At 49.5% G+C, this 27,346-nt stretch overlaps 1 protein-coding gene across 2 annotated transcripts in view; it reads right to left on the bottom strand.

Annotated features, from left to right (window-relative positions):
• Window positions 1-10,237: 10,237 nt before the first annotated feature.
• LOC129385937 (uncharacterized) overlaps window positions 10,238-27,346 on the bottom strand; it is a 199,533-nt gene continuing 182,424 nt past the window's right edge. For both annotated transcript variants that reach the window (XM_055073112.2, XM_055073113.2), the window contains one exon: window positions 10,238-10,534. In XM_055073112.2, the coding sequence (XP_054929087.1) occupies window positions 10,353-10,534 (182 nt within the window). In that variant the 3' untranslated portion in view covers window positions 10,238-10,352. The remainder of the gene's footprint in view (window positions 10,535-27,346) is intronic.

Here is a 27,346-nt window from a genome sequence, read left to right as displayed (position 1 = left end):
GAGGACATCTCATTACGCTGACTGGAATGTGCACGGCAAGAATCACCGTTCATGACCGGACTTACCCTTGACCGGACTTACCGTATACATCCTGAACCAACACGGCGCAATCGCCGACCTGAAGTCGAAATCGATAACTCTGTCGGGGCTCAAGCGATACCGCCGGAGGGCTCTCGCAGTCACCACGCTTTGGGTGTGCTCGAAGATCAAGTAACCATCCCGCCGCGCCCGAGCATTATTATTTCCGTCGGCACCGAAACACCCCCTTGACATAGAAGGCGTCATCGAAGGTGACCAACATCTACTACTCGACCGTGAATTTTGTGTCGCAAGAGGGATGGCTCGACTACACGGAGGGAAAACGAAAGTGTTGCTGTCAAGCTTCAGGCAGGAGTTCAAGCACATCAACCAGGGCGCGACGATCGCATACAACTTGGAAATTCTGGAAAACAGCAACCCGTCTGTCCTATTGAATTCTGCCGCATCTACAGCGACGACCGTAGTTCTCGAACCAGACTTCGACATAAATCCAAGTCTGCCCATGATTAAGCAGGAACATCTCAGAAGTCTGCTTCGACGATACGAAGACAGCTTTACGACGTCATCGAGAGTTCTAGAAACACCAGTCGCAAAGCATCGCATAATGACCAAAGAGGGCGCTCGACCACTCAACCAGAGTCCTTACCGAGTTTCGACGCAAGAACGTGAAGCTATCAGGCAACAAGTCGACGAAATGCTGCGCGATGGCATCATCCAGCCGTCGAAAATCCCGTGGGCATCTCTTGCAGTCTTGCTGAAGAAAAAGGACGGAATTCCACGTTTCTGTATCCATTATTCTCGTCTTAGAAAGATCACTAAGAAGGGCATATACCACCTCCCACGGATACTAATCAACGCTAAGTACATCTCGTCAATGGATCTCAAGTCTAGCTACTAGCAAACAGAAGTCGACGAGAGAGATCGCGAAGAGATGGCGTTCATAAGGCCAGAGGGCCTTTACGAATCCAAGGTCATGCCATTGGGACTGTGCTCGGCGCGTGCAACATTCCCTCGCGTCATGGACACGGTGTTAGCAAGGTTGAAGTGGCAGACCTGTCTTGTTTACCTGGATGGCGTCGTCGTCTTCGCCGGAAATTTCGACCATCACCTTAGGCGGCTTGCGACAGTACTAAAGGCCATCAAGTCATCAGGGCTCACTCTGATGCCTGAAAAGTGCCGCTTCACCAGCGATGAGCTTCTCTTCCTGGGCCACATCATCAGCAAATCTGGAGCCCAACCTGACCCAGAGAAGACAGCCTCAATCGCAAAGTTCCAGCAGCCCATCGACGAGAAGGTAGTGCGTAGATTCCTTGGCATGGGTGCGTACTGCAGGCGCTTCGTCAAGTACGTTTCACGCATCGCTGAGCCATCTAACTAAATGTGTTTTTGAGTTCAAGTGAGAAATGCCGCAGGCGGACGCATTTCAAGAACTAAAACGACGCATGCGGTCGCCGCCCGCACTTGCGCACTTCGACGAGCACGCCAATACCGAACTCCACAGTGACGCCAGTAGCCTAGGCCTCGGTGCCGTCCTAGTCTAGAGAAAAGATGGACATGAACACGTGATAGCTTACGCTAGCCGATCATTGTCGAAAGCAGAAGGCAATTATTCTACAACCGAAAAGGAATGACTCGCCATCGTTTGGGCTACCGCGAAATTTCGCCCTTACGTATATGGCAGGCCATTCAAAGTGGTCAGTGACCATCATGCATTGTGCTTGCTAGCGAATTTAAAGAATCCTTCCCGATGGCTGGCGCCGTAGAGCCTCAGACCAAAAGAATCCGACATCAGTGTAACCTACAAGTCCGGACGAAACCACTGTAATAGCGATTGCCCGTTACGTGCCCCATTGACCTGCCGGCACAAGATGACAAGGATGACGAAACCTTCCTTGAAATGATAAGCGCGGAAGACTTCGCTGACCAGCAAAGAGCAGACCCGGACCTGAAAATCCTCGTCGAGTGTATGGAAAGGCACACCGACGTTGTCCCTAGGGCATTTAAGCGAGCGTTGTATTAGTTCTCGCTTCAAAACAACGTACTAGTAAAGAAGAACTGCTCGCATGTCCGCGCCAGCTACCTTCTTGTTCCCTCAACGCTGTGTCCAGAAGTACTGCAAGCCCTCCATGACGATCCGACCGCTGGGCACCTCGGATTCTCCCGGACGCTATCGAGGGTACAGGAGGTGTATTACTGGTCGTGCCTGATCGCCCACGTTTCCCGTTACGCCAAGACATGCCCGAGACTGTCAGCGACGCAAGACACCACCGACAAGGCTAGCAGGATCACTACCGCCGATCGAGCGTCCTTGCCGAGTATTTCAGCAGATCCAGATGGACTTGTTGGGAGCCTCTCCGACGTCAACAACCGGAAATAAGTGGATCGTCGTGGCGACGGACTACGTCACCCACTTCCAGGAAGCGAAAGGCCTCCCGAAAGGTAGGTCAGTTGAAGTGGGTAAATTCTTCGTCGAGAACATCCTGCTGTGACATCGCGCCCCAGAAGTCCTCATCACCGACAGAGGAATGGCCTTTACAGCGCAGCTCACCCAAGCGATTCTGCAGTACAGTCAGACAAGGCCCAGGAGGACAACTGATTACCAGCAACAGACGAATGGCTTTACGGTGCACCAGACTCAGACCGTCGCCGACATGCTAGCAATGTACGTCGACGTCGAACACAAGACCTGCGATCCCATTCTGCCGCACGTAACCTTCGTTTACAACACGGCGATGTAAGTAACAACAGAGATCACCCCGTCCAAGCTGGTTTATGGCAGGAACCCAATGACGACTCTCGACGCTATGCTGCCGCACTTCACCGACGAAGAGAATATTGACTTCGTCACCTCTGTCTAGCGCGAAAGCCGACAGCTCGCCAGCCTACGGATCAAGAACTAACAGCGTACCGGCAGCCGACACCACAACCTCCAACGACGCTACGTCGTGTACCATCCCGGCTACCGTGTTTGGGTTTGGACCCCGATACGCCAACGAGGACTCAGTGAGAAACTATTGCTACGCTATTTCGGACCCTACAAGATCATCCAAAGTATTGGCGAACTGGACTATAAGGTCGTGCCAGACGATATTTCGCATTCACAGCGGTGCAGCGCACCATATGAAGTGATCCATGTGGTGCGTCTTAACCCTTTTACGCACGCTGACGAACTTCCTTATTTTGTCGTTTCTTGGCTACGCTTATTTTTGTTTATTACTTTCGTTTGTTTGCAGCATCGGGTCGATGCTTTTTAAGAGGGATGATTGACACGTGTATTGGTTTATCTTTTTTGGGCGACCACGTTTCGCCTCCTAACAAATGTGATGGCACATCACAGGACGCGCCTGCGTGTATTGGTAGTTTGTGGAATGTTATCGATGGATCAATCCGCTGTCTGTCAGCGAACATTGTGTAATCTGATGGATGTATGCGCGACGCGAATAGTATGGAACTTTGTGTAAGACACGCAGATCCCAGCGATTACTCTGGAACACTCGACGACTGATTTATAGAAGCCGACGCGCTTGAGCCACTAATCAGATTTTTACAATCGCCAACTATGTTCGCCGCTGTCGTCGTTAGTAAGTGTAACCTGTTCTTGTGGGCACAGGTTCGCCTAATAAAAGTTAGTTTCGTCTTCCGCAGCATTGCTACTGTGTTCTATGTACGTCACTACCACGTCACAATATGATGTTTGTCCGCAATATATTGAAATATTTCGTGTGCCTTACAAGATTGCCATATTGTTTTTGGTTGCTAAGGTGCAGTGTTGTTTCTTGAAATTTCGCAATTTTAGAATTTGTGCGAAAAAAATGTAAGGTAATTACAAATTTCCTTTCTGAAATTGCGTTTAACTTTCTTTTAAGTTCAACATAACTGAATAATTTCGGTCGACTGCTTGTCATAAGAAAGGATTGCTCATTTATCATGTATGATCTAAAGCGTCCCGTAATGTTCGAGTTGGAATTATATTGTTGCTGAGGTAACAAACGACACGGTTGTGATGTGTGGTGCGCGACGTGGGGTGGAGATCAGGACGGTCGAGAGCAGACGACGCCGAGTGCACGCGCGCCGAGGTGGAAGAAGGAAAACAACGACGACGAAGAGCGTCCGGCACGAGAATGCGCGGCGCAGGAAAAACAACAAAAGGAAAACAGCAACCAATTATAAAAGACCACCGGGCGTCGGGCAGCCAATCCGAGAATGCCAAATCGGCCAGACCACAAGAAAAAGCGTGGTACGCTGGCAGAAGAGGGGGGACACGCAAGAGGACACGCAGGGAGACGCCGGGGAGACGCCAGGAGAGTCCCAGGAAGCAACGGCAGGAGGAGGTCAACCACCGGAGCGGGCGCTGAAGACGGGCCGTCGGGTTTCGGACCCAAGCCCACCAGGACTTCACCCGACCGGGGCCTCCTGCCAACCTGTTCCTGTGCGTCGACCGTCTACCTGAGCGAGCCGTCAGCTACTCAAGGCCGGTGAGCTTTTGCGCCAGTGGGCAGGACGAGAACAGTCGGGCTTCGGGCCCGAGTTCTACGCCAGCTGCACGGCCAGAACGCCACCCCGTCTGCCGTGCCGCCTGCTGCCCGAGGCCGGCGTTCGAGCTTCCGTGCCCGTGGGCGAGACGGGAACAGTCGGGCTACGGGCCCGAGTTGTACGCCAGCTGCCCGGCCAGAACGTCGACGCCGCCTGCTCCTGCCACCCAGCCGCCCGCGTTACCTCGCCTAGCCAGAGCTGGCGCGCTCCCGGCGCCCGGTCGGTCAGCTTACGTCGCAACCTTTGGTGACATCGGCGCCACTCCTTCTTCCAGCTTCTCACCGCGTTGCCGCGTCGAGACTGCGACGCGTCCCCGCCCTCGTGGCAAGCCCAGACTCGCGCCCTCGTTAACCACATTCAAGCCCTATGTGTGTTCCTTACCGCAATGTCCGCTTGAGTGTTTATTTTATGCATGCTTTCTGTTTCTTTCTATTTGCTTTATGCTTTTTTTAGTTTGATTAAAAGACTTTGTGTGTGTGTTCAAACCAACGGCTTTGTCCTCAATTGGGTTCTCGGAGGCTCCGCCTAAGAGAACCGTTAAAACATTGAATACACGAACCTTTGCCCCCATAAGTGGGTCGTCACAAATTGGCGTCCGCGACAGCACAAAGCCGTTCATTTGGATCTTTTTTCTAAAGGCTAGAAACTATGGCTAGCACACGAGACTTGTTAGCTTTAGCCGAGCGCATGGGACTAGAAGGTGCGGAGTTGAGGGCATGGTTGAACGAGCAGGAAGCGCGGGCGCGAGAAGAGCGGGCAGCGGAGCGCGAGGCCAAGAAGGAGGAGCTTGCGCTTGAGGAGAAAAATTTACGACTGCGGCTAAAAGTTGCAGAGGCGGAAGGCGCATATGTGGGCAAGAGAGAGCCAGAAATTGGTCTGTCTGAATTAGCCACCGTGGCCCAGCGATTGGGTTTGCATGGGGCAGACTTGCACAGGTGGGTGCAAGAGAGATGGTTGCTAATATGCGTGAAAGCTCAGAGGGAGCGCGACAGGCGAATGGCAGAACAGGCAGCTGTGAGGGAACGCCTGGAGGAAGAGCTTCGCCGGGTGCGCATTCGCATCAAGGCACTCGCGGATGCTTGCTCCTAGGGGACAAGATCCGCGGTTGAGGATGCAGCACAGCAGTGCAGCGGCGACCCTAGGGCTACCTCCGACATGGCCTCAGGCCTTCGCGAGAGAAAAGTGTCTCAAGGAGAGGCAGTGTCTCAAGGAGAGACACCTTGTAATAATGTCATTGTAGGCAAAGATACTGAGGTATGGTCAGAAGACAAGGAGCATATTGCTTCCATACCTCAACTAGTGCCGCGTGAGCAAAGCGCAGGCGATGACTGGTTTGTACAAGGTTCAAACCTACCATGCATAAGCATGGTTGAGGAAACTAAAGTTAGAACCGAGCACCTCCTACAGGCTAAACATAGTACTTCGGGGGGTTCGCACCATGATCAAGATGAACCTGAAAATATCAGGGCTCTTGTGGAACCGTGTTTGGTTTCCACAAAAACTATTGAGGGGTCTTTAAATACTCTTTGTGACACTATGCGCACTTGGGAGGGCTCAGGCATGTGTACCCAACCAACTTGTGGCTTTAAAGACTCAGAACATTCTTTGTGTTCTCATGCACTCGCGTGTGGTTCGACCATTGGCACTGATGCTGCAACCACACATTGCAATGTTGACTACATTAGAGCGCAGACAGTGACTTGGTCGACACCATGCAGATACATTATTGCCCGGAGCGATATGGTCATGAACTGGCCAGTGGACTCTGACCGAGAAGATAAATGTCTAGTTAGGTTGATATGGCAAAGGGTCACCTGAAGGAGCCGATGCTTCGCTTATGGCTCTTCACGTATTTTTGACCTCGGACTTCGTGACTTCAACTTGATTGTTTATAGAGTGTGGTGTGATAGCCTCTGGTGCTAGTTTTTATTCTTTAGAGTTGTTGTGGTGTTTGTGAATTAGTCTTTTCCATTAATGGTCTTTGATCTGTACGCTCAGTGAATTGTGCAACTGTGTAAATTGTGCATGAAACATTACAGTGCGTTCTTGTGAACGGACCATGACTGTAGTGTTGTGAACTATGTCGCGCACTGAGGGGCAGTTTTTCCTCAGAAAAACTTGTTAAAAAAGGGGCTTATGTGATGTGCGGTGCGCGACGTGGTGCGGTGATCAGTACGGTCGAGAGCAGACGACGCCGAGTGCACGCGCGCCGAGGTGGAAGAAGGAAAACAACGACGACGAAGAGAGTCCGGCATGAGAACGCGCGGCGCAGGAAAAACAAACAACAAAAGGAAAAATGCAACCATTTAGAAAAGACCACGGGGCGTCGGGCACCCAATCCGAGAATGCCAAATCTGCCAGACCACAAGAAAAAGCGTGGTGCGCTGGCAGAAGAGGGGGGACACGCAAGAGGACGCGCAGGGAGACGCCGGGGAGACGCCAGGAGAGTCCCGGGAAGCAACGGCAGGAGGAGGTCAACCACCGGAGTGGGCGTTGAAGACGGGCCGTCGGGTTCCGGTCCCGAGCTCACCAGGACTTCACCCGACCGGGGCTTCCTGCCAACCTGTTCCTGTGCGTCGCCCGTCTACCTGAGCGTGCCGTCAGCTCCTCAAGGCCGGTGAGCTTTTGCGCCAGTGGGCAGGACGACAACAGTCGGGCTTCGGGCCCAAGTTGCACGCCAGCTGCCCGGCCAGAACGTCGACGCCGCCTGCTCCTGCCACCCAGCCGCCAGCGTTACCTCGCCTAGCCAGAGCTGGCGCGCTCCCGGCGCCCGGTCGGTCAGCTTACGCCGCAACCTTTGGTGAGACCGGCGCCACTCCTTCTGCCAGCTTCTCACCGCGTTGCCGCGTCGAGACTGCGACGCGTCCCCGCCATCGTGGCAAGCCCAGACTCGCGCCCTCGTTAACCACATGCAAGCCTTATGTGTGTTCCTTACCGCAATGTCCGCTTGAGTGTTTATTTTATGCATGCTTTCTGTTTCTTTCTATTTGCTTTATGTTTTTTTTAGTTTGATTAAAAGTCTTTGTGTGTGTGTTCAAACCAACGGCTTTGTCCTCAATTGGGTTCTCGGAGGCTCCGCCTAAGAGAACCGTTAAAACATTGAGTACACGAACCTTTGCCCCCATAAGTTGGTTGTCACAACGGTAACGTATATACTTTATGGCGACCGCGTATCGATGGGGGCGAAATGCGAGAACACCAGTGTACTTAGATTCACGTGTGCGTTAAGAACCACTGGTGGTTGAAACTTTCCGGAGTCCCACACTACGGCGTGCCCCATAATGAGGTCGTGGCTTTAGCATGTGAAGCCCAATTATTTACTTTATTTTTAATGTGATACAGTAATATACAGTAATTGGCAAAGACAAGTCTACAGCAGGCCAGTCACTGAGGCTTTGTCTTCTTCACTCCTGTGAAGCCCGTGCTCATCTGCTTTAGCTTTATGCAGAGCTGCGCAGCATATTTCCAGTCGGCGTTTTAGCGCCGTAACCTGTTTTTTTTTTGGCAGAAAAAAATTGCTAGTGCTTTGCGCGGTGTTGTGCCACACTGAGTGCCTTCATGGAGGCAGTGGACGCTCCACCCGCCGCCCTCTCTCTTTGTTCGGAAGTGGTTGCCCTGGTTGGACAACTTGCGAAGTTCCAGGAAACTCCCGAGCCCCTTTCGTGGGTCGAACTGAGTAGTCCGCGGGCAAAGAGCCCCCTTTCTACGGCCCGAAATAAAGCGCTAACAACGATGGACATATGGGGCCTCCTTTCTTCAGTCCTGCCTCCTACTACCCCCCGGCAGCATTCCCTGTCTTCCCTATAACTTAAGCTTAGTTTCGAATTAATTCACGTTAGTGCTATTTATTTATGTATCTTCCATTTCATAGCCTGCCAGAATTTGGTGCAGCATGCGGAATGCAGGTAATTATACCATATATGTTATTTTCTTTTCTTCGTCACCCAACACAAGCTTTCTGTCCCCATATATCTCACTTAGCACCTCTATGAATTCATAATTGTGCCCCTGTGGTTGAGAACATCCTACAGCAGTACCTATTCCATGCTGCCATAAGTTTTCTTATTACCTATAAATGCTATTCTTAAATGTGTTTTCTGAGCTGTTGAAATCACTATACAGGGGTAGTATATGAGGGTTATTTTGTAGGGGTCTGTCTGGCCAGAACCAATTTTGTACTTCCCCTTATACCTATTTTTCTACCCATTTTACATCTGCAATTTCATGTCTTGCATTCCGTTACAGTCACCGGTCTCTACAAGCCCGTCTTATCCTCATCAGATTTGCCTTTACAGAGTGGGTCATCATTCTTGCACACCATTCAATCGGGATGTTGCTTGTTTTAGCCACATCCTCTAAGAGAATTGCAAGCTGTATGATTAGCTCTATTAGAATTTCATCTCGCGTGGTATATTTGATTCTGCTTTTTCTTATAAAACATTTCTACGTGAGATGTTGCTCACCCAAGTTTCTCTGCTGCATGATCCGGTTTAGTTTGAACAACGCTTTCTTCTATGTCGTAGTAATCACTAAGAACGTCTTTCATGCACTGGATTGCGTCGCCTGCTTTGTAGATATTAGCGTTTCATTTCCAGATAGCCCTTTGCGAATATTGAGTTGGCGCTTGTGTACTGTTATAAATGGTCCAGAATGGGATAGGTGCGCATTTGTTCCTTTAGGCAATGTTACGAGCCCAACGTTAACTTCTACTATTTACGAGCCCAGCGTTAACTTCTATGTTTTGTTACACGTGTTTAGGCACCCATTTATTTTCTCATTACTTTTTCGATCTACGGAGTGTCTATTCTTCATGAAATCCTGGTTGGCGGCTTCCTTATGATCCCTAGACGCCTGCTTACGGCCGTTTATAGCTTGCTTTATTCGCTTGTTCCACCACACACGTGGCTTTTTCTCTCAACTCCAACTTTCATAGCTGTATTTGCCTTATCTCTTGTTCAATAACGTTGACATGTTCATTGTATTGCGAGACTGCTGTAGGAAGCACCTCGATTTTCCACATTAACGCGACTCTGCTATTCGATTTTTATTTTATTTAAGCTCTGCGCTGCTATTGGTGATTGTAGCAACATGCAGGTAATTGTAAATATGAATTCCTAATAGGGGACACTACCACAAAAACAAATTGTTTTTGTCTGTAGAGTCGCACCAGTTCTTTTTTGTTCATCTGCGTTATGCTCGTCAGCCGCAGTTTATCCACGCTTCTTATGTGGGATCGTTTAAGGCTTTCGTAGAAATCAAAAGCGTGGCAGTTTGGGCGAGTTGGTAGGTCATGACTGTTTTAGGCTTGTAGCGCAGCTCGAAAGAGCAAAAGAGGAAGGAGGTAGGGGTAATCAAAGTGAACGGAAAACAGAGTGAGCGCTGTTTGCAGCCTCGTATTTAGTGTCTCCACTGGATTTGCGTCCGTGTCTGTCGAAACAAACATTTCTAAGGTATTCACGTCCGTGATCTCTCTCCGCTACATACAATATTGTGTTCGGCATGCACAAGTCGGCAGTCAACGCCACTATTTAGTCAACAGCAGCTCAATTCTATAATAATCAGCTTATTCTAACGTGCGCTGGTTTTTCAACTTACGTGTGTGAATATGAAGTAAATATTTTTTTGCCGAAGGAATATATTTCTGCATGGTCAATATTATGTAGAAAAAGATGAATTTATTTTAGAAGCTATACCGGATATTTAAAGAAATTCGTATAATTAGGTACCGGAAAAGACATTACATAGTCGATATGTCTCTGACACCCATTATTCCTTGTTATTCAGGTCCAGTAAAAGCCCCAAGCGACCGTTATGTTGTTGTAGAAGTCGCAATATTTCTTCTCCGTTTTGTAGGCATTGTAGGCTCGCGGTGCGCATAAAGCCAGCTGTGCAAATTTGCAGCGCCTGGGAGGATCTTCTAGTGAGGACTGGAGTACCCATAGGGTACAGTCAACTGCCATGCCTGTAAGCAGAAGGGCACGGCAAAAATTATTAAGTGAGGGTTGGCGAAATCACAATTTCTATTACTAGTTCATTCTGAGCTGCACACTGATGGACATGATTCACACGTGCGTGCAGCTCTAGTTAGTATTCATTAATCCGTCATATATCATGTTGTATGTCGGTACTTTACCTGAAATGGTAAGGTCAATTAAAGCTGCTTTGGATGTGTGATATTTGATAATTTGTCGCGCTGGTGTGCCCCGACACTGGGTTATAGACTTATAAGCCAACAAGAATATATCTTTATACGGCTAAGCTTTCTCAGGCTCTAACTAGAGTCATGAACGTCCCAAGTATAAATACATGCTTGGTCATGCTTGAAGACTTGCTCCGTAGTTGCGAATGCTGCTGCTCTTAAATTCCTTGGTTCTACCTTCAGGCTAACACTTCCTGTACAGCGTACTCACCCTTAGTTTGATACTTCAGTAGCAGAAACAAGGTAACATAGGCCGATGTAATATGAATGGTGGAAATACGTTGCTTTGTTACGTTGCGTTTATATCAGACCAGACATAGGGCCATGACATATATGCACACATAACATGTGTAACTGTAACATGTAACTGTCAGTGCTCTACATCAGTGCTCTACAGTGTTTTCCACATGTGTGACAAGACATAAAAGTTTTGATATGCATGGTGCTACCGTCGCCGTTCCTTTACCTAAATTTTAATGAATGAAAATGCATGATTCCCCTGGCACGGATGATGTAATATGAAGGTCGCGACATGAATGACATGCTTGGAATACATTTACATGTATTCCATGAATGAAATAGATTGCACGAGATGAATGACATGACATGCATGCGCATCTACGTCATTCATCAATGACGTCACATGCTTGTCATGGGATGAAGCTCATGGCGTAAATACTATGACTGACATAATGTCATCACGATAGTTTCCTTACCTCGGTATATCTCAGGATATGAATGAGTTACATCCATGAGATGATATGGTCACGTGGTGCTGACGGTAAAGAAAGCAGCAAAACTGGGAAAGTCGAAACTAGCGTTTTATTGGGCGAACTTGTGCCCTCAAAAACAGGCTACGCTCAAAGAACGGCGACAGCGGCGAACACAGTCGGCGATCACCGAAAATCTGATCAGCGGGTCAGGCGCGTCGGCTTTTATACAGCAGTCGTCAAATGTTCCAGAGTAATCGCTGGGACCCGCGTGCCTTCCACAAAGTTCTACACCATTCGCGTCACGCGATGAAATCAGATAACACAAGGTTCGGCGAAAACATACAGCGGGTAGAAGCATCGATAACGTTCTAGAAACTTCGGATACATGCAGGCGCGTCCCGCGCTGTGCGATGGTCTCCCGATAAAGATAAGTACACGTGCTAATACCCCCCTCTTAAAAAGCATCGACCCGATGCTGCAAACAAACGAAAGTAATAAAGAAAAGCACTCGTAGCAAAGAAAACAACAAAATAAGGAAGTTCGTCAGCGTCCGTAAAAGGGTTTAAGGCGCACTACGTGGACCACTTCAGATCCTGCGCGGCGTCGCTGTGAATGCATAGTCTAGCGCGCCAATATGTCGGATGACCTTGTTGGGTACAATAGCGTCACACTAATTTCTCACTCCGTCCTCGTCGGCGTATCGAGGTCCATACCCAAACACGGTCGACGGGCTGGTACTCGACGAAGCATCGTCGGAGTTTGTCGTGTCGGCGGTCGGTACGCTGCTGGTGCTTGATCCGTAGGTGGGCGAGCTGTCGACCTTCTTCGGCGCGCTGGAGATAGGTAGCGACGTCAAGATTTTCCTCGTCAGTGACGTGCGGCAGCATGGCGTCGAGCGTCGTCGTCGGGTTCCTGCCGCAAAACAGTTTAAATGGCGTGATCTGTGTTGTTTCTTGCACCGCCGTGTTGTAAGCGAATGTTACGTATGGCAGGACCGCATTCCACGTCTTGTGCTCGACGTCGACGTACATTGCTAGCATGTCGGCGATGGCCTTGTTCAGGCGCTCCGTGAAACCATTCGTCTGCGGATGGTAGGCAGTTGTCCTCCTGCGACTTGTCTGGCTGTATTGCAGAATGGCTTGGGTAAGCTCTGTTGTAAAAGCCGTTCCTCTGTCGGTGATGAGGACTCCTCGAGCACCATGTCGCAGCAGGATGTTCTCGACGAAAAATTTCGCCACTTCGGCTGCACTGCCTTTCGGTAGAACTTTAGTTTAGGCGAAGCGGGTGAGATAGTCTGTCGCCACGACGATCCACTTATTCCCGGAAGTTGATGTCGGAAACGGTTCCAACAAGTCCATCCCGATCTGCTGAAAAGGTTGGTAAAGAGGCTTGATCGGCTGTAGTAATCCCGCTGGCCTTGTCGGTGGTGTTTTGCGTCGCTGACAGTCTCGGCATGGCTTGACGTAACGGGCGACATCGGCGGTTAAGTACAGCCAGTAATACCTTTCTTGTATCCTCGATAGCCTCCGGGAGAAACCGAGGTGCCCAGCGGTCGGATCGTATTGTAGGGCGCGCAGTACTTCTGGACGCAGCGCCGACGCAGCAAGAAGGTAGTTGGCGCGGACTGATGAGAAGTTCTGCTTCACGAGTAGATTGTTTTGAAGCTTGAACGAAGACAATCCACGCTGAAGTGCCCTAGGGACAACGTCGCTGTGCCCTTCCAAATACTCGACTAGTGCTTTTAGCTCCGGATCTCCTCGTTGCTTTTCGGCGAAGTCTTCCGCGCTCATTATTCCAAGGAAGGCGTCGTCATCCTCGTCATCTTGCAGCGTCGGGTCCATGGGGGTGCGTGATAGGCAACCGGCGTCTGAGTGTTTTCGTCCGGACTTTTAGGCTACAGTGATGTTGTATTTTTGTAGTCTGAGGCTCCATCATGCCAGCCGTCCGGAAGGGTCCTTTTAGTTAGCTAGCCAACACAACGCTTGATGGTCGCTGACCACTTTGAATGGCCTCCCGTAAAGGTAAGGGCTGAATTTTGCTGTAGCCCAAATGATGGCGAGGCATTCCTTTTCAGTCGTGTAATAATTGCCTCCTGCTTTTGACAGCGACCGGCTAGCGTAAGATATCACCCGTTCTAGTCAGTCTTTCCTCTGGAATAGGACGACACCGAGGCCTAGGCTACTGGCGTCAGTGTGGATTTCGGTATCGGCGTTGTCGTCGAAGTGGGCAAGTACCGGCGGTGACTGCATGCGTCGTTTGAGTTCTTGAAATGCATCGCCCTGCGGCGTTTCCTACTTGAACTCGACATCACATTTGGTTAGTTGCGTTAGCGGCTCCGCGATGCGTGAAAAGTCCTTGACAAAGTACCTGTGTTAGGCACAAATGCCAAGGAATCTACGCACTGCCTTCTTGTCGTTGGGCTGCGGGATTTTGCGATGGCAGCTGTCTTTTGCGGGTCGGGGCGGGCTCCAGGTTTGTTGATGACGTGGCCTAGAAACAGAAGCTCGCCGTAAGCGAAGCCACACTTTTCCTGCTTCAGAGTAAGCCCTGATGACCTGATGGCCTCTAGTACTGTTGCAAGCCGCCTAAGGTGATCGTCGAAATTTCTGGCGAAGACAACGACGTCGTGCAAGCAAACAAGACACATCTGCCACTTCAATCCTGCTAAAACCGTGTCCATCACGTGCTGGAACGTTGCAGGTGCCGAGCACAGTCAAAATGGCATAACCTTGAACTCGTAGAGTCCGTCTGGGGTGCAAAAGGCGGTCTTTCTGCGATCTCTTTCTTCGACTTCTATTTGTCAAATGCCAGACTTAGAAGTATTTAGCGTTGTAGAACTGATCCAATGCGTCGTCTATCCGTGGGAGCGGGTATACGTCCTTCTTCGGTGATCTTGTTCAGACGACAATAACCGAGGCAGAAACGTAGGATTCCGTCCTTTTTCTTCACCAGGACTACAGGAGATGCCCATTGGCTTTTCGACGGCTGGATGATGTCGTCGCGCAGCATTTCGTCGACTTGGTGCCTTATAGCTTCACGTTCTCGCGTAGAAACTCGATAAGGGATCTGGCGGAGTGGTCGAACACACTGTTCGGTTATTATGCGATACCTTGCGACTGGTGTTTGTCGAATCCTTGATGATGTCGAAAAGCACTCTTTGTATCGTCGAAGAGGACCTCTGAGCTGTTGTTGCTTAATCGTGGGGAGACTTGGATTTATGTCGAAGTCTCGCTCGGGAACTACGGTCGTCGGGGTAGACGCGACAGAATCCAAGAGGTAAAACGCAGTGCTGGTTTCTAGAATTTCCTCGATGTATGCGATCGTAGTGCCCTTGTTGATGTGCTTGAACTCCTGCCTGAAGTTTGTCAGCAACACTTTCGTGTTTCCTTTGTGCAGTCGAGCGATCCCTTTTGCGAAACAAATTTTGCGGTTGAGCAGTAAACGTTGGTCGCCTTCGATGACGCCCTCTACGTCAACGGGTGTTTCGGTGCCGACCGAAATAAAAATGCTGGAGTGAGGCGGGATGCTCACTTGATCTTCGAGCACATTCAAGGAGTGGTGACTACGAGGGCTTTCTGGCGGTATCGCTTTATCTTCCGAAAGCGTTTTTGACTTCGACTTCAGGTCGATGATCGCGCCGTGTTTCCAGGAAGTCCATACCGAGAATGACGTCTCGCGAACACTGTTGGAGGATAACGAAGGTGGCATGGTAAGGCCGGTCATGAACGGTAATTCTTGCCATGGAGATTCCAGTCGTCGGAATGAGGTGTCCTCTAGCAGTCCGAATTAGGGGGCCCTCCCATGCATTCTTAACCTTCTTCAACTGGACCTCGATGTGTCCATTCATGACAGAGTTATCGGCCCCTGTATCGACTAAGGCAGTGAATGTGTAGCCGTTGTGAAGCATGTCGAGGTCGGTGGTTCTTTGTCTTGCGTTGCAATTAGTTCTTGGCGTCGGATCACGGCTGCGTCGAGTTGACCTGTGGCTGGAACGTCGCGTCGTCAGGCCGCCTTTCATCAGCGTATTCTTTGTTTCCAGACTACATCGGTATGGCGGCGTTTCGTCAACATGTAGTCTAGACAGGATATTTGGTGTATTCGTCGGCGGCAGAGGATCTTCGTCAGTTCGACGAACAGCAACCGCACCTCCATCGGTTGCTGCTTGTAGTTTTCCGGATATGGGCTCTGAGAGCGGCCCCGTGCTGGGCCAGTATATGGACGGTGCTGCGGCGATAGGTAGCGGCCTGGTGACGGCGAATGGGACGGTCGTCGAGGGCTCCACTGAGTAACGGCGAGGTAGTCGGCGATGTCACGAGGGTGTTCACCTTCCCGAGGGCGCGGTGCGTTGACGGCGAACCCTCTCAATCCCAGGTCGCGGTATGGGCTTCGACGGTATACATGGCCGGCTTCGCCGCAGTGGTAGCAGAGCGGGCGGTGGTCGGGGGCTCGCGAAATGGCCGTCTTCCTCGTGTAGCTGCGCTGGGCGACGGGTTGGCGTGCTGGCGGCGACGGTGGCGGACGACGGAATCGCGGCGTTACGGGGCCCTGGCGTTGTCGCGGAGGGGGACCTTGGCGGCGGGCGATGGCGGCGTATGTCATCGTTTCCGTCTGAGGTTGCGGTGATCGTGGTTGCACCTCAGGGACTCCAAGCGATCGCTAAACCTCTTCTTTGACGATTTCAGCGATTGAATCCACTTGGGACTGCGACCTTGGGTAGAACTTCTGCAGCTCCTCCCGTACGACCGCTCAGATAGTCTCGCGTAGATCGTCGGTAGCATGTGATTGAACTCCGGCGTAGTTTGTCGAGTTCGTGCGGTGGTCGAATTGCCGGTTTCGCATCTCGAGTGTTTTCTCGGCGCTGGTGGCCTCACGAGGAAACTCGTCGACGGTCTTTGGTGGGCTTCGTACCATTCCGACAAAAAGTTCCTCCTTTAAACCACGCATCAGTAGGCGGACTTTCTTTTCCTCGGGCATTTCAGGGTCGGCGTGGCGGAATAGACGGCTCATTTTCTCCGTGAAACTCGCGGTTGTCTCATTAGGTAGCTGCACCCGAATTTCTAATAGCGCTTGGGCTCGTTCTCGTCGTACGACGCTTGCGAATGTCTCCGGAAAGCCGCTTCGGCACAAGTCCCAGGTCGTTAAGGTGGCCTCACGGTTCTCGAACGACGTCCTGGCAGCGTCTTCCAATGCAAAGAAAACATGTCGCAGTTTGTCGTCGCTGTTCCAGCTGTTAAATGTAGCGACTGTCTCGTATGTCTCAAGCCAACTTTCCGGGTCTTCGAACGTAGAACCGCGGAAAGTCGGAGGCTTCCTGGGCTGCTGCGGCATCATGGGGGACGCTGGGGCTGCCATTGGGGTGGACGTGGTGACATTCGTCCTGCTCGTCTCAGGCCAAAGTCCGTGCTCCGGGGGCAGTCCTTGCAGTATGCGGCTACCATGCTGGTTCTTGTTAATGTTGGTGATGTCTTCCGTGTTCGGGCTTGTGTCACGGCTTTGTAGGGGCGTCCGGTACATCAACGCCAAGCACCTCTACCAGTTGTCACGTGGTAGTGACGGTAAAGAAAGCAGCCAAACCAAGGTCTATTCAAACAGGTCGCGAAGCTTTGGGCGAAAAGCGGTTCAGGACAGATTGTCACCGACATCAATCAGCATGGGGGGTTATGGGAGCAGCGATTGAAGCGCGCCATCATAAGCCATCGCAGCAGAGGGCGACGAGGGCACTGTTGCGGTTTTTGAGGGCGACAGAACTGGACAGGCGACTGTAGCCTGAACAGATGTTGATAGTGCTTCAAGTGTCACTGTGCTGTGCGATGACAGTATTCGGTGACAGTGACCGATTGTGATTGTGTGTCGAGGCTCCTTCCTTTCCTTATCTCTACTTTGTTACCACTTTACCTCCCCCTCCCCTCTCTCCCCAGCGTAGGGTAGCCAACCGGATTTTTTTTCTCTGGTTAACCTCCCTGCCTTTCCCCTTTCCTCTCTCTCTCTCTCTCTTGTTCGGAGGGAACAAACATTGGGAAAAAAAGCGTTTTTTTATTTAAACGAGACACAGATTCATTCAATCAAAATAAAATTCCTAGCCAATTTTATACATTTGTTACGAGTTAATAAAATACACGTTTAATTTTATTACTAGTAATAAATGCATTTCTTTTCAGCACCCATTGCTACAGGGGGCGTTGACGCCACTATCACTCGCAATGAAATGCACGTCTTGAAGTGGGCAGAAAGGCGCACTCGTAAAGTTCACCTCTTGAAATACGCCCCCCTCAAAGTTTGTGCTTTTGTGCTTGTCGAAGTTTGAATTTGGTGACGCGGGTAGCTTCATTGCTCAATAATCTGTTCAGTCAAAAGTAGTGAGTTACAGCCGCCAGATAATTGTGTAGTTGTTTTCGTGTGACTGCGCTGGCCGACGGGCTTGGCATCCGATAATAGGATCAGCACTCTTCACCTAAAGCTTTCGTCGGCCTCCAAAGAAAGTATGTTCTGTGCAGGGATGCGATTTCGACAGCCGTATGGCTGGGCTTTTCCTGCATCGCTTTCCACGCTGAAAGCTCGAAACGCCCATCAAGTCGAATGGCGGGGCACTTGAATATATAGCTCCAAAGGAAGGACAACAAAACAAATTTCGCGCCTTCGAAAACAAAATGACCTCACTTCTGCTTTTAACGGACATGGCGTCACATTATTTTTTCTTCCGCCGGAAGTGTTCCCACCACGTGCAGATGGCGCTAAGCCCCATTAACCGCCGATGGACCGCCATGTTTTGAACGTAGGGGCTCCTATGGAAGCTTCGCTACCAGGTATATTTACCTCTGCCAAACTGGGAAAGACGAAACTAGCGTTTTATTGGCCGAACTTCTGCCCTCAAAAACAGGCTACACTCAAAGAATGGCGAAAGCGGCGAACACAGTCGGCGACCATCGAAAATCTGATCAGGGGGTCAGGCGCGTCGGCTTTTATACATCAGTCGTCGAACGTTCCAGAGTAATCTCTGGGACCCGCGTGCCTTCCACAAAGTTCTACAACATTCGAGTCACGCGATGAAATCAGATAACACAAGGTTCGGCGACAACAGACAGCGGATAGAAGCATTCGATAACTTTCCAGAAACTTCGGATACATGCAGACGCGTCCCGCGCTGTGCGATAAGATTTGCTAGGCGGCGAAACGTGGTTGCCTGTTAAATATAAGTACACGTGTCAATATGTAGAGTAGCTTACTTAAACAAAAGCTTTCTCATGTTTACATCTTCTTTTTGAAATCTAACCTGCTAGCTTGATTTATTCTCAATCATGTGTTGGTATTTCGTATGTATTAACGCCCCTTCTGCCATAACGCTTATAGGTACTGCCAGCATGTCTAAACAAATAAAAACAAGGAAAAGTCCACTCATTGTCCACTCATTCGTCCACCACACTGACCCAGTCAGTGTGGTCAGGACGAATGTTCACGGAAATCATGTCAGACAGCGTATGGTGGAAGCGCTCAGTAAGGCCGTTGGTTTGCGGATGATAGGTAGAAGTAGATTTATGGACGGTGTTAGCGGCCTGAAGAGCTTCCTGGATAATTTGGGAAATGAGCGCCTTGCCACGGTCACTGAGAAGAACGCGAGGAGCCCCGTTGCGCAAGATGATGGAGCGCAAGAAAAAGTCGGCGAGCTCCAAAGCGGTACAAGATCGCAGACGGGCAGTTTCCGCATACCTTGTTAAATGGTCAACCGAGATCCCAATCCAACGGTGACCGGAGGGTGTCAACGGCAAGGGACCATACAAATCAATACCAACAAATTCAAAAGGTGCGTCCGGGCAAGGGAGGGGTTGTAATAAACCGGCAGGAGGGGATGTCGAGCGTTTCCGGTGCTGAAATGACGCACAAGAGGCAATGTATTTCGCCACCATTGTGGATAGGCCAGGCCAGAAGCAGCGGGTCTTGAGGCGGTCGTAAGTCTTGTGGAAGCCTAAATGGCAAGCCGATACGTCGTCGTGAAGTGCCTCTAATACTCGCTGGCGAAGGCAGCGAGGTAGAACTGGGGCCCATCGGTGACCTGTTGGGTGGTAAACGTAGCGATGTAGCACGCCATCTTGAAGGTGGAATTGTCGAAGTTGGCGTCAGAAGCGGTTGTTGGGTGGTTCGGCGAACCTACTAAGGCAATCCATTACAGCTCGACAGTAGGAGTCGGCCCGCTGAAGCGACACGAAATCAGTCCATCATGAAAGCGTAACTTGGTCCAGGGGCGTTATCGAGAGCTGGTGTGAGTCAGGCGTAGCATCGGAGCGACGTCGCGTTACCGGGGAAGAGCGAGAGTGGGCAGTGAGACAATGCATCTCTATCATGATGACTTTTTCCAGATTTGTACGTTATTGTGAAGTCATATTGCTGCAAGCGGAGTATCCAGCATCCTGAGCGTCCTGACATGTTTTTCATTGATGACAGTCAACACAGAGCATGATGGTCGGTGACGATGGTGAAGTGGCGGCCGTAAAGGTATGGGCGAAATTTCTGAATCGGCCAAACGATAGCAAGGCACTCTTGCTCTGTAATGGTGTAGTTCCGCTCAGCTGGAGAAAGTGTTCGGCTGGCATATGCTATGACTTGCTCTTTAGAGGCTGCATTACGTTGCAGAAGTACTGCGCCAATAACTTGCGCGCTTGCGTGAGTATGAAGTTTGGGGGGGTTCGATTGTCGAATTGGCGAAGCACTGTCCCGAAGTAAGCTGTCGCTTAACAGCTTGAAAAGCCGACTCGCAGTCGCTAGTCCTTGTGAAAGAGGCACCGGTAACCAGTAGCTTGTGTAGAGGAGCTGCTATTGCAGCGAAGTTGCGTATAAATCGACGAAAATATGACGCCAAGCAAAGGAAACTGCGTAGATCTTTCTGTCGCCGTGGGTGAGGAAAGTGGACAACAGCACTATGCTTTACGGGGTCTGGCTGGATGCCATCTTTGGAGACGACGTGGCCCAATACTTTTATGCTCTTGCTAGCAAATTTGAATTTTTCGTATTGATCTGGAAACCAGCATTTGCAAGGCAATTGAGAACTTCCTCTAATCGATGAAGATGTTGGCTGAAGTAAGACGAAACGATGACAATATCGTCCAGATAACAAAGGCAGGTCTTCAATTTTATATCTTGAAGTACGTTGTCTATCATGCGCTCAAATGTGGCAGGAGCGTTACAAAGGCCAAAGGCATCACGTTAAATTCATAAAGTCCGTATGGTGTAGCGAATGCGGCCTTTTCTTTGTCAGTCTCGTTCATCGGAATTTGCCAATATCCTGATCGAAGATCAATGCTGGAGCAATACTCCGCCCGTTGCAGTGTGTCCAATGCGTCGTCAATTCGAGGTATTGGATATACGTCCTTGCTTGTGATCTTATTAAGCGCTTGATAACCGACGCAAAAGCGAACGAAGCCATCTTTTTTCTTTACCAGAACCACGGGAGCAGCCCGTGGGCTAGATGAAGGTCGCGTTATCTTGCGTTCAGACGGCGATGCACGATACGGGCGTCATCGTATTATAGCGGAACCATCTGTTTCGATGCGGTGTGTAGTCGCAGAAGTTTGGCTCAACACAGGGGAACAGCTATCGAAACAGGCTTTGTGCTTTGCCAAGACCACCAGTAAGGCTTCGGTCTGCGCGGCTGTTAGCTCAGAACCAAGAACGCCTGGAGGAGGGAAAGAAGAATCCAAACCTGAGGTTGGCGCTGGCAACGAGGAAGGACAAAGCGTAACTATAGAGATAGGCTGAGTGTCAGAGACGGTTGCCACAGTCATCCCTTTGGGCAGCATCACTGGATCTGGGGTCGTGTTGCAAGCAGACAGAAGGGAGCGGCCACGTGAAAACCGGACGAGACAGGTGGCAATGAGAATTCCGCGAGAAGTACAGCGGGTAGAAGGGGCGACTAGCGCGTCTCCATCGGCGATCTGACTGGAAGTTACGGCTACAGCGTGTTCGTGGCCAGGACACAGGACGTAGTCTGCAGCGATGGCGAAGTTCACGCATGAAAGTGAAGAGTCCGGAACAGGTGCAAGTGCTGTATCCGTGATATTCTCTCTCTACATGAAATGACGCCTGAAGCAGAATGTAGGAAGTCCCAACCTAGTATAAGTTCATGGATACATATTGGAAGGATGAGAAACTCAATATGGTGGCGTATGCCGTCGATGAGAACACGAGCAGTACACTGTTCGTCGGGGTGAATGAATGCATTATTAGCACCACGCAAAATAGGTCCAAGATCAGGCGTTTTCACATTCTGGAGCCGGGAACACAGATCACTACGAAGAACAGAAACGGCGGCACCGGTATCGAGGAGAGCTGGCGCGGGAACACCTTAGACAGTTACTGAGAGCATGTTAGCCGGGCGAACAGGAGGAATTTTTGAAGACCGATAGGAAGCAGCATCCCCACCAAAAACTATAACAGTTAGTTTTCCAAGTGCTGATCGACAAGATAGGAAGTGGGGCGAAGCGATGATGTAGAGTGCCGGTAAGGCGATGGAGAACGACGTATGGCCGAACGGGAACTATGAGCCAGATTGGGAGCAGCTGGAGGAGACGGAGAACGGTGTTGAGGGAACGAATACGATGCGGGATAGTAGGCGTCTGGTCGGCGAGTGCGGTGTCTCTCGTGCTCTGCATAGCGTCGTCTTTCATCCTGCTGGTGACGGCGGCAGAAGCGAGATATATGGCCGCGTATACCACAGTAAAAACAAACAGGACGAGGTGGACGCCACTGAGGGCAGGATGGCGCAGCAAGTGCTCTAGTTCCCATCGAAGCCAAATGGTCATAGGCACGGACATCAGTAGCCACGAAGGTCACGGTAGGTGTGGGCAGCGAAGCAACACCCGCGTAAGTAGGTGTGGGGCGCGCTACCGGAGCAAGATGCGTCGTGGGTGTGGTGATTGCTGTCAACTCTTGCTTTACGACCTCGCGCAAGTCAAAGGTGGGGGTTGGGGCGCAGGCAGCAGGGGACGCCTTAGGGCTTGTAGTTGAAGCTCTTCGCGGATGATGGTGCGGATAAGAGCACGTAGATCTGGAGAATGGGGAACCTGAGGATTGCTGCTTCCATGTGGAAGACGAATAGACTGCTGCTCGTCTAGGCGTTGACACGTGGAAGTGATATCTTGGATAGAAGCCGGATTTTACACAATTAAGGCGTTGAACGCGACAGACCCAATGCCTTTTAAGATGTGGCGAACGCGTTCGGCTTCCATCATGCTAGGATTCGCACGGCGGCACAGAGCCAAGACATCCTCTATGTATGAGGTCTAAGATTCTTGCGGAAGTTGGAGGCGCGTTCTCAGCCTCTGTTTGGCGACCTCTGCACGGCCAGACGAGGAAGCCAAGATTTGCCGCAGCTTGGACCTAAACGTGGACCAATCCGCGATGTTGGATTCGTGGTTGAAATACGACGTCTTGGCAACACCGGTCAAGTAGAATGCGATGTGCCTCAATTTCTGGGTGTCGTTTCACTTGTCGCAAGAACTCACGTGGTCGTAGTGGTTGATCCAATCGTCGAGGTCATCACCGAGGAGTCTCGCAAAGAGAGGGGGCTCGCGCTGAGGGCTCGTCACAGTCCAAGAGGGCGCTACAGGCGGGGTCGTTTGTGTGGTAGGGTTAGAGGCGCCGGAAGGACCGGGCTTGCAAGTGTCCATCGTTGTAGGGGTAGCTGGGCGCAGGCGACGACCGGAACGGAGCTGCAGGGAGAACGGGAACGCGAGAGGAGGTTCGGGTCTTGGCGTACCTCCACCACTTTATAATATCGAGACCGATCAAGTTGTCCAGCAGTGTTCATTGCCAAAAAAGGCAATGGCCAAACTCATGAGCGAAGAAGTCGAAGAAGAGGGAAGATGGGCCATATCGCTTACGGTTATATAAAAGGGAAAATCAAGGTCGACATCTGATTTCAAAATGTGCATGAGCGCAGAATATGGCTGGTGCAGGCGGAGTGACCACTTGTTAGCCTCTTGGTAGAGGCTTGCCACAGGATTTGCACCGAAGGTAATTGTGACCAGGCGGATGCCGAAACGGTGGAAGGGATCCAGCATCTTTAGAGCGCTTGGCGTAGCATACTATGATGCCGTTGTCTAATTGTGTATGTATGAGGTTCTTGTAGAGGTTCATGAGGTGTCTCTTATTTCTGCCCCACATAGACGGCTACCGAATTTTAAGAATGTGCGTTGTTGTAAGCTTGAACAGAGACGCTCCCTCACCAAAAGAGGAATTTGCAGCCCTGGTGCAGTATTCGGCCACAACCTCCCTAGTGATATCTTCAATTAACCAATTGCCCTCAGTCCCCAGAAGCTGCGGAGCACCTGACCAAGGCGGCGGTGAGGCTTGAAACGCCGCAGAGGGTGCTAAGAATTTCTGGGTCCGGACAGGCCGCCAATGGAAGCTGACCCTTGCAACGTTTTAACACGCGAACCCTCTCGAGTTAGGCTAGCTCAGCAGGACTCTTCGAAGAACTACGAGACATTGTTTGGGATATTATCGACCAAGTTTAGATTAGAACTGGTAAGCCTTCCACATTGCTGAATAACGGCCATGCCCTCTGGTATATATGTCTCCCGGTTAAGAACCAATACGGGGTAGGATTCGAAATTCATAGGGACATAGCGGGCAACATTTTACTTGGCGTTTGGTATAGGCCCCCTCATAGTACTCCAGACTTCTCTTTTAAGCTGAATAACATGTTAAGTGAAATAACGACCAAACACCTCAACATGCATGTAATTCTATTTGGAGACTTTAATTTTCTTAATATCGATTGGTCAAGCCGGCCTGCACCAACGGCTACCTCAAGGGAATTAAACGAGTTCCTTGAGGTATGCCTGAACTTTAAATTATCTCAAGTGCTCACAGAACCAACCCGCGTCGCCGATAACTGCCAAAATATTCTACACCTTGTCTTAACAAGTAATCCTAAGGGCGTGCCATCCATCGCGTATCTACCCGAAATCGGTGACCATAAAGTCATTCATGTCGACTTCGTAAATAAACCAGTTTTGACGCCGACTGTTAAAAAGACTGATCACTTTATGAAAAGGGCAATTATGAAGCAAATAATGATGAACTAATGACATTTTACTCCAGTTTTGCAAGTGCCTGTCCTTGTCATACCATTGATGAAAATTTGCTCATATTCAAAGAGAAACTAAACTATCTAGTTGGCAAATACATTACCCAAATTAGCATTCATTTTAATTCAGCACAACCCTGGTTTAGTAAAGCACAGAGGCGATTAGAAAACAAGAAAAAACGTCTCTTCCGCGCAGCTAAGTCCCGTAACACCCCTAACGCATGGAATAGGTACAAAGCCGCTGAAACTACCTATCTGGAAGCCATACATCGTGTCAAACACTCGTTCTTTCATTCTGATGTGCCGAACATGCTTAAGAACGACCCAGAAACATTCTGGCAAGTCTTAACCCCACAGGACACACGAACTATTACCCTATCAAATGAATCGGATGATTCCCTAACCGACACTGAATGTGCTCACTTGTTTACCACAACCTTTGCGTCGGTTTTTACGCAAGAAACTGAAATGTAATTTTCTATTCCCCAAGCGAACTTTCAATGTACCATGCCACCAATTATTTTTTTCATCTGGCATTTCATCCCTCATAGACAATATCAAACTTTCATCGGCTGCTGGTGTGGATGACATTACGTCTAAACTTCTAAAAGAACACTAAACATATTTGTGCAGCATATCTCTGTCTTCTATTTTCCCAGTCAGTTTCAACAGGTGTGCTGCCTCCAGATTGGAAGCACGGAAAGGTTGTTCCAGTGCACAAATCGGGAACAAACACTCCCCATTAAATTATCGCCCGATCTCATTAACCAGTGCACCCTGCAAAATCCTTGAACATATCATCTGCATACATATCAAGGACTTTCTTGATGCCACTCACTTTTTTTTCATTCTGTGCAGCATGGCTTCAGGAAAGGTTTTTCCTGCGAAACGCAGCTAGCTATGTTCATTCACGATATGCATGTAAACCTTGACTGTAACTTCCAGACTGACGCCATCTTCTTAGATTTCGCCAAAGCTTTTGAAAAAGTTCCTCATGAGCGTCTACTACAAAAACTTGCGGCATTACATCTTAATACCAATATCTTAGCATGGGTTAAAGAATTCTTAAGTAACCGTTCACAATCAGTCTTTGTCAACAATCAAGCATCTAACTCTTCATCAACATTTATCATCATTTATTTTTCCTTAAGGACCCCTGTCGGGGTATTACATAAGGGGGGGTTACAGAAGATAAGAATAGAAACAAAGATATGGTTGCAATTTTTTACAAGACTCAGCCTGTGGATTCGCATTAAAACAAACAAACAAAAAAAGCCAAGAGGCACACTGAATAGAATGCAAAAGCAAATCAGCAGAACAGTCACAATGTGAGACAGCAATCGCAAAAGAATGAAGGCACAGTACGGTCATTATAAGGTTAGGGTTTAAGGTGATCAGTAAGCAGCTGCTTGAAGATAATGGAGTTGCGCTCATTGACAACTCTATCTGGTAATTTGTTCCACTCTTTAATGGCGCTAGGCAAAAACGACTGATTAAAGGAAAGTGTTGAACCATGCAAGCGCTGGATGCTCCAAGAGTTAAAAAGGCGACGAGATGTACGGGTTGGTGGGATTAGAAGCCTTTCATGCAGTTCGGGGAATTTATAATAAAGTCGCTGGAAAAGGCACAGTTTCGCAATTTTCCGACGCCACAACAATGGCTCGAGTCCTAGAGATGATTTAATCGCACTGACACTTTCTTCACGGCTGTATCTGGAAATGATGAATCTAGCGGTACGATTTTGTATTGATTCTAACATATTAATTAGGTAAGCTTGGTGCGGGCTCCAAATAGCTAAAGCGTAGTCACGTTTACTTCGAATAAAAGTTTCATAAGCTAGTTTTCTTGTGCATGAGGGGCACAGCGCAAGGGTACGTCTGACGTAACCAAGTGATTTATTAGTGTCGGTAGCCAATTTTGTTATATGGTCGGACCAGGTCAACTTGCTTTCAATAGTCATACCGAGATAACGATACGACTCAACGGTGGATAGGGCTGTCGAGTTTAAAAAGTACGAGTAATTCTTGTTAGAGTCCTTAAGGGATACCTGCATAACTTTACATTTGGAGATGTTAAGTTTCATTAAAGAGTTGGAACACCAGGTTTCTAATGAATGTAAGTCTTTTTGGAGCATTGCATGGTCGGCTGGGTGTGTAATGCGACGGTAGATTACGCAGTCATCTGAAAAAAGTCGGATATTGGATGATATGCCGTTTGGAAGGCCGTTTATGAAGATGAGAAAGAGAAGGGGACCGAGGACGGACCCCTGTGGTACTCCGGAGGTACTCTACCCCTTTAACCTCAGGCGTACCCAAAGGGTCCGTCCTTGGTCCACTGCTATTTATAATTTACGTTAATGACCCACCAATGAATGTATCTTCTGACATCCGTGTGTTTGCAAACAATTGTGTAATTTATCGTAAAATTAACAGCGTTTCTGATAACACGTCTCTTCAAAACGACCTGCGAAGTGTACAGGAATGGTGCAACCTTTGGCTAATGGAACTAAACCCTAAAATATGTAAGACGGTCTCCTTCCACCACCGCAGAAATCCACTTGCTTTCTCGTACCAAATCGCTGACGTCAGCCTTGATTTAGTTCCTTCCTACAAATATCTCGGAGTAACCCTTTGTAGTGATTTAACCTGGGAAACGCACATTATGAGCATCATTTCATCTGCTAACAAAACACTCGGGTTTCTAAAACGCCATTAGTGCCACTCCCCCAAAAATGTAATATTACTAGCTAGCCTATCAGTCTGTCGTAAGAGCGAAATTAGA

The sequence above is a fragment of the Dermacentor andersoni genome, chromosome 7 (assembly GCF_023375885.2).
Source record: "Dermacentor andersoni chromosome 7, qqDerAnde1_hic_scaffold, whole genome shotgun sequence".
Taxonomy (NCBI): domain Eukaryota; kingdom Metazoa; phylum Arthropoda; class Arachnida; order Ixodida; family Ixodidae; genus Dermacentor; species Dermacentor andersoni.
This window is presented reverse-complemented; position numbering and strand designations above follow the sequence as displayed.